The 12,395-nt window shown below is 37.8% G+C and overlaps 1 protein-coding gene across 1 annotated transcript in view; it reads right to left on the bottom strand.

Annotated features, from left to right (window-relative positions):
* The window catches only part of DCDC2 (doublecortin domain containing 2), a 56,124-nt gene that overhangs the window by 21,809 nt on the left and 21,920 nt on the right, over positions 1 to 12,395 (bottom strand). Inside the window, exons 5-7 of the mRNA XM_010402920.4 lie at positions 9,633 to 9,776; positions 8,764 to 8,818; positions 7,095 to 7,290 (exon numbers count right to left, since the gene is read on the bottom strand). Of these exons, the coding sequence (XP_010401222.4) occupies positions 7,095 to 7,290; positions 8,764 to 8,818; positions 9,633 to 9,776 (395 nt within the window). The remainder of the gene's footprint in view (positions 1 to 7,094; positions 7,291 to 8,763; positions 8,819 to 9,632; positions 9,777 to 12,395) is intronic.

Below are 12,395 nucleotides of genomic sequence, written 5' to 3'. Positions count from 1 at the left end.
TTACATGAGCAGTACCAGAACACTTCGTCTTTAGCAATCAGGTCCAGGGCTATGGATAAGAGAAAGGCAGTGTGGTCAGGTTTGGATCAGAACCTCAGAAAGGATAATGACTGGAAAACAGCGGGTGAGGTTTCTGATTTTGTACTTGGCCAAGGTCTACCTCATAAAGCAAGCAGCTCGGTACTCAGCTGCTTTCACCAAAGATAGAAGGTGGTTCTGTATTATTGCAGAGCTTTTCAGCTCTGTGACTTTGTTGAAAACGGACAAATAAAACCAATTCAATTTATGACAATGTTAAGACTGCCTAATGACTTGCACAATGACTCTTAGAAGTCAAAGATCTTCATTTTGAGAGTTACCTACTCTGTCCTGGCCCTTACCCATGCCAGCTCTTGCTGGCTTTGCAGTCCCTGAGAATTCATTTGTGTGAAAGGGATTCCGCTGCCCATTCAGGAGAATTTTCCAGCTATTTTCAAGATCTTTTATACTACTTAATCTCCTGATAGGCACAGAACAGAGTAGTTACCAGCAAGAGCAAATTTATAAATGCCCAAAAAATTCTGTCTAGCAACATTTCACTGGTCACATTTTACTAGTTGTCTCAACCCAGAAGTGTTCAATGTATTGTGCATTCAGTTCAGTATGTAGAAAAACAAACCACGAATTGGTGCATGTAAAATCAAGCAAGCCCTGGCTAAAATGCAAAGATCATTTTCTGTTTGATGCCATTCAGTATTTCAGCTGGAATTCTTTTTCTACACTTTGATAAACAAGGTTATATGACTTTATTAAATACTAATTAAGTTATATATTAAACTAACTCATAAGAAATCCGTACTTTTTAAATAATTAAGCACGGGAATAAATGGCTTTTATATAAGCTCCTTTCTTAAACAACATTAACTGTAAAACATTTATTGCAGTGAAAATTACAAAATTTTAGAGATATTAATGCATTTCAAAATTTAAACTGATTGAAGTTTAGTAGTAGAAATTTTAAAAGTCATTGTAATAATAGTCTGCCCTGAATATTTTGTGGAAATCAGAGGCATTTAGTAACTGCAAGCCCTGTATGTAAGGAAGGAAGTCAATGTGACTATAAAAAAAATTAATGTGACTTACAACAGAGGCTGCCTCATAAAACCAGTAAGTAAAATTTAAAACAAAATATAAAAAGAAAAAAGTGGCTCATAAAATTGAATAGTTTGCTCTGATGAATAGGGAGGACATCTGTTTACGCCTGTGCACAACATAACTTTATTTCCTGGTTTTGTGTGTGGTTGTTTTGGGGTTTATTTAATTTAAAAGTATCATTGTTGTACAAGGCCCATTTCCAACAAAAAGCCACTGCCTTTGTGATAGGTTTGCATGTGTGTTCATGGCTGTGACTCCTGTCATCAAAAAGCAATGTAATTGAAAATAACCTGGTAGCAAGACACATATGAAACTGTTGAGAATATTAAAAAAATACATCTTTTTCTTCACTTGATACTGTTACAGTCTCAAGCTTTTAAGCAATTGCTTCCTCTCTTCAGAAAATTTTGTATTTCTAATGCAATTTGATGCCATTATAGAATGCTGACATCTGATGACCTCTAGAGGTTGTCCTTGTATGCAGCACTCTCCTTTACTGATAGGAAATACGGTAATGCCGGAGCAAAGGAAAAGCTGCAATAAGTCAGTCATCTTTATACATCAACAACTACAAAAACAAAGGACTGAGTGTCATAATACAAGGGCTTTTTCTTCCCTCTCCCTATTTTGGTCCTTCATCTGATTTTCTCTCCATGTTTCTAAGCATCCAATTTATTAATTGATTTAAATTAACAGATCATTAAGACTATTTGCATTTTGAAATTAAGAAAGTAGTTCTCATTCAGCCACATCTTTTTTAATTCCATGCCTGTTCCATAACTCAGCCTTCTCTTGAGTACAGCTGTGCTAGGGGCTAAACTGTCACAAAACAAATGCAAAAGCCCTGAAATGTCTGCCCTGGTCCCATCATTCCAAACTGAGCATCACTACACTTTTACACCCTCCTGCTGGGAATCAAGCAACATGCTTTCCTGATGTTAAGTGTATATATATATAATTTTTTTCCCCCCCATTTAACATTTTGCAAAGTATTCACTTCCCTGAAAGCAAATCCAAAGAAACTCATTGTGTGTTTGAAGAAAGTAAGAAAGTGGCTGCAAGGTTTACCATCATCTTAGTTCCCCACTGGCATTAGAACACTCTGGCTACCATGATTCAGTACTGTAACAATACACACCGAGAGCAAAAAGGGTTCTCATTTCTTGCTATAGATTTGTCTCCTATGAGGAACAAGCCAACAGGTCTAGTAAAATCTCTGCAAATGAGAAGCTCTCTCTTTCTTCAGCAGCCTTTTTATCTGCTTTTACAATACAGAAGTGACATGGTCTATGTTTTAATGACAGATGGGTTTTTAATCTTAAAAGTTGTCGCCAGGAAAACACGGACAACAGTTTTAGCTCATAATGCAGAGCGGATACTCAGCAGCCCAGGTTTGTACTCTTTGGCAAGTCCATAATTTTACTGAAACCAATTCAGAGCAGGACAGCAATACCTGGGGTTCTGTGCAGCTCTCCCTATAAATAAGGGCTGGTCTTTTTCTTCCTTTTTTTAGCCAGTAACAAAACCAGGAAATTGAAATGACTGCTAACTTCTAAGACCTCATAATACTCAAAAATAGATTTGAAAAACTGTGGAGTGGCTAAGCCCATCTCCACTCTATGACTTTTCCAAATCACAGCAAAAATTCAAACTTCACAGTCTATTAACTCCAGAACTTGTTTTATAGTTTATGTAGGGAGTTACTTTGCAAGCCATGGGACCACGATTAAACTACTGTATTTGAATGGAATAGGCTTTAAATGAGGGTACTCCCCTCCAAGAATTTTCTGCTACACTTCTGAATTGCTGCTTTCCTGATCAACTTCCTACATGTACTCTTTACAAGATATGGTACAAATGAAAAAATTAATAGATTGGGGTTTTTTTGTGGTTTGCCATCTTTCTTTTTAAAACTTCAAGTTGCTGATAATTAAATGTACCTTTGGTGTTACTTTCATAAACTTGAATTCTGCTGAACCAGATGCACTATTCTAAGCTCTAAACCTCACATTTCCAGTTGCAATTACCGTTGCATGCAATATATTCAATGTTATTAAGGCTCCTTCGAGCGCAGAGAGAGCCCAATCATAACATTAATAGTGTGCCTTACAGGTCACAAACACCAAAGCATCAGCTCACAATCTACTGGATTTGCCCTAAGAAGTGGTGAATTTAAATCTTCCACAAAGAGCTTTCAACTCTAAGAAATTCTTTAATCATCTTGATTTAAGAGGATTATGACATGGATCAGTTGTAATATAAATGGCATAAATGCTGGTGAAATTATCAGTGTATTAAAAAAATAAATTCAAAGTAAATACACATCTAGCCCAAGTAAACTCAGTGGGAAGATTAGGTTAAGCCTTAAATACACTATGTGCATAATTCTTCAGATGTTAGGACCCAGGAAACAATCACTTTCAAACAGTCTAGCACTCAAGAGAAGATTCCACACAATGCTAAATTGGAAGGGAAAAGGACAGCAAAGAATACAGGATACATTCTCTAGTATGAATATTTCCTTTTTATCTATTTCCATACACACCAAAATATGCATGTGTAAACTCACTGTGCAGTTTATTGGTTTCAGATTAAAATTAATTAATTCCTTATCAGTGACAGCCAAGTGCAGCCAACTAAAATGCTGAAAGTCTTTTTCACTGTCCATCAGGAAAAAATTAAATAAAAGAATAATTAAAATTAAATAAAATTCCTAAGATGATGATAAATGCTTCCCTTCCTCAATCCAAAGCCTTTGAATTTGAAGGAATATTTTGGAATAAAACCGCAAAGCCATTTGAGGAACTGCATTGAGCCTTCAGAATAGACAGTGGAGCTGTACTGATCAAAACAGTACTTGGGAGCCACCATTATCACTGTGCTCCAGGAGCTGGCTTCTAGTTCTCCATCAAAAGTAAATCTCCATTTCAGAATAAGACTCCTCACTCTAAAATGAACCTGAAAATGTCATAATTCAAGGCAGCAAGGCAGCAATTACATACCTACTTCATACTTCACCCAATTCTTCACCACTCAGTCTAAACTAGATTTCTAATTTCACTGTCAGCTGAGAGAATAAAGCAACCTGATTACCAGTTTTAAAGGTATTTTCATCAGCAGCCCCACTAGCCACACAGCCACTGTGGGGGTCCATCTCACCCAGAGACAAGGAACAGGACAGAGTAAGGGAGATTCTCTGCTGACAGGGAGACTTTTCAGACCACTAAAAGCACACACATTAGGAGAAGGGGAAGAGCTTGCATAATCTGTATTCCACCCTTTCAACTTGGACTGGATGTTAATGCAGGTCTTCAGTGTATGAAGAAGTACTGAAAACAACAGGTGAAGCAGTGCCCCCAGAAGAGGGAATGTACCCTTTGCCTGTCCTTTGGATCCCAACATATTGACCCAGCAGCATAAGCTCCTTCCAAACCCAAAGGGAAGCATGATGGGTCCTCAGCAGACATGTAAACAAAGCATACAGGCACAGGATAAGTACAAGTATGCACACAGAAAGTCTGGCTGCCAGAGGAAGCCATCCCCACTTATTTGTATTCTGAAACCCATAGCTCAGTATCTTTAAACATTAATTTCAATGAAGCTTTTTTTGTTAAAAATGAAACAACAGCTCTTTAGTTTTCAACAAGATTTGTCCAGTTTCCCAGTTTACTTTCTTTCCTGTTGGCTTTCTTCCCTTTTAACTAAATTAAATGTTCTTGTTCCACAATTGTAGCACAGCATTCACATTAACTTGTAATGAATACTTAAAATGCTTAAAATGTAAAAACCCCCCAATATTCTTTGCTCTGTTCTCAACACACTTCCATTATTTTAATACTAAGCACACTACAGTTTTGCAGATTATACTTAAAGGCTGCATGGCAATAAAGAGAAAAAACTATGAAATAAACTAAGCATGTTAGATAGTAAATAAAGGAAAGAAAACTTGTCTTTATGGTATCAAAATGGCCAGGTAAAACAACAATTAAAAGAATTCAAGGGAAAGGCAAAAACCTTGGTAAAAAAAAATTAGAGTTGACATTAAAACTCCCGAATCCCCCACCTGCTAGAAAAATTTCAGGGCCCTGTAACTGGTTTTCCAGTCTTCCTGTTCCAGATTACACACAGAGTGATAACAGATCACCCTTAACCAGCGTGATGGTACAGCACTGGGCCAGAAAGGAGGTTATCAAATACATTTTTCATATACCTTATTATCCCCAAGCAAAGGATGGTGGAACGTTCTGATGGTTAGTTGAAACGCTACTTTACACCTCATGAGTGTGGATGGGATAAAAGGTTACCATCTGTACTATATGAGATAGATAAATGATAAGGACCATGGCATAATGCTGACTTCTGCAGGTATAACCCTGGCTTTCTGACAAGGGCAGTCTTTGACAATGAGGGTTGACTGGGCAAGAGGATACTCACATTGCAGCACGGCTCACAGCTCCTACAGCCTGCCTGGCCTCTGCCTCAGGTCACTCCATCTTGAGGTGTGACCAGAACACAATGCACAAAAGACAACAACTTTGTAGGAGGTGACCATTCGGAGTCAGTGTAGTACCTTTTCTTTTAACTACTCCACTACAAGCTCCCAAAGTTCTGACTACAGTGGAGCTCCCAAACAGGGTCAGAAGTGAGTGAAAAGACTTTAATTTCCCAAGAGTTAGAATCATGGAATAGTTAAGGTTGGAAAAGACCTTTAAGATCATCAAGTCTAACTATCAACCCAGCACCACCACCACGTTCACCATTAAACCTTGTTCTTGAGTGCCATATCATACTTTTTAGAGTATTTCCAGGGACGGTGACTCCACCACCTCCCTGGACAGCCTGTTCCAATGTTTTACAGCCCTTTCCAAGAACAAGTTTTTCCTAATACCTAATCTATGCCTCCCCTGGTGCAACTTGAGGTCATTTCCTTTCATCCTCTTGTTACCTGGGAGAAAAGATTGAGCCGCACCTGGCTACAACTGCCCACTCCCACTTTTACTAACAGGTGTTAATGTATGGAGGAAAAACAGAGGATCACAGAAGAAACCAAGAGCTTCTCTGAACATGCACTTGAGCTCAAACTAGAGAATCTGCTGCCTTGAACAGCTTCTCCTAGTTACACAAGACTCACAAAGCATGGAAAGCTGAAGTGAGAAGCAACTAGTCACTTCTTCAATAAACTTAGTGGCTTTCCAACCAATTCTGTCAGCAGGTGGAGCAGCAACAGCATTAAATACAGAGACAAATATGTCCCTCGATATGTCTATCTATCAAATATGGCTATACATACATATATATATATATATATTCTAGCTCTTAAAAAAAATGGGGGGAAGGGAAATATCACACTATAAGATAAGAAAAACCATTTCTCAAAGAGGATGTTTATGACTAAATTTGCAAATTGCTGCCTCTACTGTCACAGCACAGAGCAGGGCAAATTCTGAAAGAGCCTCCAGCACCTCTGCTGTGTGATTAGTCTCAGCAGCTATCGGCTAACTGGAGTTTCTGTCTGTGTTCTTCCCCCAGGGTCTAGTCATTTTGTTACACAGAGCCAGGCAGGTAACCAGGAATCCTCAGGGACAGCGAGGGTTTGAGAGTTTGAGTTTGAGAACATCAGCTCCTTTTCCTCACATTTATGCAGGGCAGAACAGTGGGGAAAAGGTCAAAATATATCTTTTATTTTCCTTTACCAAAAGCATTGAGATAGAACCATATTAGCTTAACTTCCAAGGTATACTGAAAATCATACACCAGCCTCTTGTGCTCTGTAAATAAAGCCAGGAATGTAGTGGCTACACACAGGTGCATTTCCTAAGCAGAAAGAACTTTGGCAATTCCAGCTAGCCAGAGTAAATGGACAATTCAGGAACTATTCAAGCGTGTTATTCTAGTATTCCACTGGTTTAACTGAAGACCCGAAGCCACTATGCTACAACAGTGTTTGTCTCAGTACTGACCATTATCTTGAAGGACTCCTGTGGAAGCTTTTACTGCCTGTTTTACTTTTGTAGACTGGTTAGAAAAGTGTCGTCTGGACACAGAATTCTCTGGATTCTGGCTTTTTTTGTCTTTCCTTTTGGGAAGCTGAGGTGAGGAATTGTTTTCTCCTCGGTCACTGGATCCAATGGTAGATTTAGATTGCCGATCATTTCCCTGAAAAGAAGAGTACATAATTATCAGTGATGCAAATTAAAAAGCTTATTTTTAAAATTTCATTAAGGACTGGTATCAGGTGTTAAAGAAGAATAATAATTTTCAATCAGTACATTTAAGTGATATCTTAAATTATCCAGAAAAGTATATCCTATCAACTTACTGTATGATCTCACCGATTAAATTCTCAACAGCTTCCAGGAGAAAAATCACATATTTATTATAAGAAAATAATGTTTCATTTAATTAAAAGTGGCTAGATGAATCCATGCATGCATGCATATTATATGCAGCTATCTCTCATCCATATGTGTGGACAGTCACAAGATGTAACACGTTAATATGATTTGTTAATAAATCACTGTCTGTGTGAATGAGACATGGGCATTATTCTAAGTGTCAAGAGAAGGTGGAGGAGAATGACAGTCTTCATAGGGCAGTAACACATTCAATAGAATGGAACAGAAATTTGTATATTTTACCACTTATTTCTCTTTGGAGGCTCCAGAGACATTTTTTTGTTTTGTTTTGTAAACAGTCAGTGACATGATCAACTACCACAATTATAAAGACAGACTGAGTCTGACTCCCTGCTGTCTTGTACTTTTACAGTAAACTGCACTTGTGGAGAACTGGTGAAAACAGGTACTTATATTCTGTTTTGGCACTGTTCTAAATCCACAGAGGACTCTTCATGTAGCAAGCTGGGGTTAGCCTCTTCTCCCAGTCAACAAGCAACAGGACAAGAGGAAATGGCCTCAAGCTACGCCAGGGTAGTTCAGGTTGGACATGAGGAAGAATTACTTCATTGAAAGGGTGATTAAGCATTGGAACAGGCTGACCAAAGCAGAGTCACCACTCCTGGAAGTGTTTAAGAAACAACTGGACGTGGCACTTTGTGCTATGGTTAGTTGACATGGGGATGATAGGTCAGAGATTGAACTCGATGACTTTGGAGATCTTTTCCAACCTTAATGGTTCTATGACTCATTTTGTACACATATAAATAGCTATACAGGATACAAAGCAGTGAAGGATCAAGCTCTGTATGTAGTGGTTACCTAGAACAAAACAGATTGCAAGCTGGTTTAGGGCGTTTTTCAGACTCAGCATTCAGGAACACCATTTTCTGCAAAATGTTTTGTAAAAGGTTCTGTGTTTTTCCTTTAGGTGTATAACTTGAATAAATAAATATACAAATAGATATAAACAGGTATATAGGAAAGAGCCCAAGCAGAAGCTGATCTTTGCTATGGAAGCTTTTATAAAAAACCAAGCAGCCCTTATCACAATAATATTTTCTCAGATTTCTTCTGTCTAATTGGCACTGCAAATAGCTCCAGATTCATCAAGCTTTAATAAGCATGCCACCAGGTGGCTGTGGAATTTTTTCTCTTCAGATTTAATTGAAACCCAAAGGACAGGGACTTTCCATCTGCCAGAATTCAGCTGAATTAGAAATTTGATACTTACACTGCCTTTAGACTTGCGAGATCCCACAATCGGAGGTAGTACTGAGGTTTTGAAACTGCAGAAATAAGCCGTATCTTAGAATTGTGTACACTGTCACTAGCACAGACACTATGTATCTATAATCAAGGCAGATAACACCAAGATGGCTATGGCAACAGAGGTAATAGCTTTTTTCACTGCGTGTTTTCACTAAGCATCACTCATTCTGTTTACTGGACTATGTTTAAATGCATAATCATTAACTTATTCAAACAAGTGCATTAGCTCACAATGCATTCTCTAAATACCAAAAACTTGTAGAGCAGTATCCAATGAATTACTGTGTGAATGCTCCTTACAATTTCTTTCCATTTATTTCAATGAAATGGTTTCATGTTTTCCAAAGGTACAAAAAGCAAAAGTTTCTCCATACAGACACCCAGTTTAGGACTCTATTATGTGATTTTTCTAGCCTACAAAAAACCAGACCCAAATATAAAATGAACTTAAGGGAGTACATGTTTCACAAAACACTACTAAGCAAGAGTATACCTAAACTGCTGTAGCTACACCCAATCTCATTCAGCCGTACACATTTGTACCCTAAGAAAAAAAATAGGATTACTTTGACTTGGATTAAGTTTTCTCTGACACTAATTTTGTGATACATGATCAAGGGAATGCTTATGAGATGAATTGGTCTTCTGAATTTCCATTTTTGCTTTTTTTATTCTTATCTCAACTTTCTCAGAAGCTGCAAATAAGGTTTTGCATCCATAACCTATGCATTGTTCTCGGAATAATAATTTCATACTTTACTGGTGGCACTTTGTAAACAAATTGACACACACAAACACAGGAGAAATGTATCACACACCTTTAGAACTTACCCCTGTGGCCTTCTCGTTGTAGATTTGGACAGCAGATCACCATACGGCAACTTCTTAAACTTCTCTCTACCCACTGCAACATAAATTTGCCCATTCTCCAAGTCTGACCCATCCTGAACAAGTTTTCCATCTACAGTGTAAAGTCTGAAAAATATGAAAATGCTTAATATAATAAACCTTAACATTCAGTTAGGTGTATTAAGAGCATTGAAAGCTATGTTAATCTAAACTCACTAAATCTATGTTTAGTTTCCAGTTATGAAACCCAATAAAGTAGAGTAGATGCCATGCAATGATCAGTAACTACATCTAAAAAAAAAGCCCAACCAACCAAAAAAACCAAAACCTTACTTAAATCACAGTTAATATAAAACTAATGAAGTATGAAGTGCTATAATAGATGAAATACTCTTATAATTTCTAAAAAAATAAATAAATTACTTTATACTTCTAAGGTCTTCAATACCTTTCCCCTGATACCTTGGAAGGGATCTATTCCATGAGTTCCTGACCCCCTCTCCTACCAAGTTCCACCTTCCATTTGTGCTCCAGAAACTATGCAGTAACCTGGGAAGAACAAAGCATTCACGACTGAAAGCCCAGGACCTGTGCACCTAACACAGACCATGCCAAAAATATTGCATTTATATTGTTATATTGTATATATCAGAAGGTTGGAACCTAGTGGGAGTAACAGGAAATACAGTACTACATCAAAACAAGAAGCCATGTATCTTGGGCACCTATCAGTAATAAATATGTCTATTACACCAGGTAGATTCTTACCACAATGACTTCTGTTTGAGAAGAAATAAATGCATCAGGGACTGGTGGGTGGAACTTACTTCCTTGTCAAGTTTGTGGTTTTATTTTAGCATGGTCAAAACAGTGAGTAAGGAGGGAACATTCAAGAATAAATTAGCTCTTTCCTACAAAGTATAGTCCAAAACTCAACAATATTTATATTTATTTTAAAAGTCAACAATAACAACTTTCATTTAAGTCTTAAATGCAGGAATGTTGAATGGCTAACTTAACTGACTTTCTAGAAGTGTTCTACAGGAGCTATTATATGTGTAAGTTTACAGTCATAAATTTCAACACAATGAAAGAAGATGTGAAAATATATACACAACTATACAATGAACATTTGGGGAAGAATATCAAGAGGCTACCTTGAGTACACCCTTGACTTATAACATGCAAAAATTTTCAGTTTAATAGAGAAAGAGCTTTTAAAATTGATACATATGGTGGCATAACCCTGAATAAACAGAAGAAAATCATGCACTTTACTGAACCAGGAATCGCAGAATATCTGAGGTGGAACAAGACCTCTGGAGACCACCTAGTTCAATCATGCCTTGCAGAGCAAGAGCAACTAGAGCAGGACTGTCTCCAGGTATGTTTTGAACACCTGCAAGGATGGAGACTCCACTGCCTCTCTGGGCAACATGTTCCCCTATTTGCTGACCATTACTGCAAATTTCCTTTTTCTTCTGTTAAAGTGAAATTTCCTGTATTTCATTTTGTGCCCATTGCCTTTTGTCCTATCACTGTGCACCACTGAGAAGAGCCTGGCTCTGTCTTCTTCACCCATTCCCACCAGGTATGTATGAATGCTAAGGAAACAACTTTTGTGCCTTACGATTGGCTGGTCTCAAAACGAGACTGAGAAAAGAAACCAAAGAAAAACATGAAACTAAATCAGGTATCATACTTGTGCCTTATTATTTCATTATTTGCCTTAAGTAACATGATCCTGCCTGTGAGTCAACCAAAAACCAATGTTTGGGTAACCTTAGCCAATGCCTCAGGCTTGGATACCATTTGTTTGACTTACTCAAGTCCAGAAAAGCCATTTTCAACCTGCTTGGTCAGTTTACCAGTAGACAATTGGCCAATACTAAAAAACGTCTCTTCAGATCTTTAACAATTCCTCATGAATCCTACAGAGGAATGGGGTGTGTGGACTAAACTTCTCCCTAAGACACCCTATGAACCTCAAGATTTAAAAGATCCACACATTTAAAAGATCCCCCTGAGCCTTTTGTTCCTCAGGCTGCAGAGTCCCAGCCCTCCTCATACGCCAAGTTATCTTCAAGCCCTTCCTCTCCGTGGCCCTTTGCTGCACTTGTTCCAGCGTGTCCACATCTTTCTTGTATTACCTTCATAAAAGTACCCTAATTTTCTGTGTCTCCTGCCACAGGGCAACACATTTTTAAGTGCAAAGACTGAAAATTTTGAAAGGTGAAATTGCAGCTTTTTTAAAATCTAGATCACATTGCTGCTTCCTTGAGAAGAGGTATGCTGACTCTGGAGCACTCCGTTTGTATTACTCAAATTTACTCCATAGTGCAAACACTCCACAGGCATGCCAGCAATTCAAAGAGCAATTTATGTTTCACTACCACAGAGTCAACATCAGTTACACAAAAACAGTGAAAATAAAACAAGCTATCGGAAAATCAGCAGGCAGCCTATTTCTGAATTAATCTCACTGTGTTCTGCTAGATTGCACTTTGCTTTGGGAACTTGGGGGAAAAAACAGCAAATCAGTGTACCACAGTTTAAGAATTGTTTATGTATTTGTAGAGGGGTACATACAAAATGACTGGGTTTTTTTGTTCCTGATCTTTCATTTTGCTTGTGTTTTAATGTTATATTTAAAGCACAGAAGTTGTTTGTTTAACATAACTCACAAAAATGTTACAGATCAGCTGGCAATCTCTAATTGTATTTTTCACCCTGAAAATAATAATC

Source organism: Corvus cornix, chromosome 2 (assembly GCF_000738735.6).
Source record: "Corvus cornix cornix isolate S_Up_H32 chromosome 2, ASM73873v5, whole genome shotgun sequence".
NCBI lineage: Eukaryota > Metazoa > Chordata > Aves > Passeriformes > Corvidae > Corvus > Corvus cornix.
This window is presented reverse-complemented; position numbering and strand designations above follow the sequence as displayed.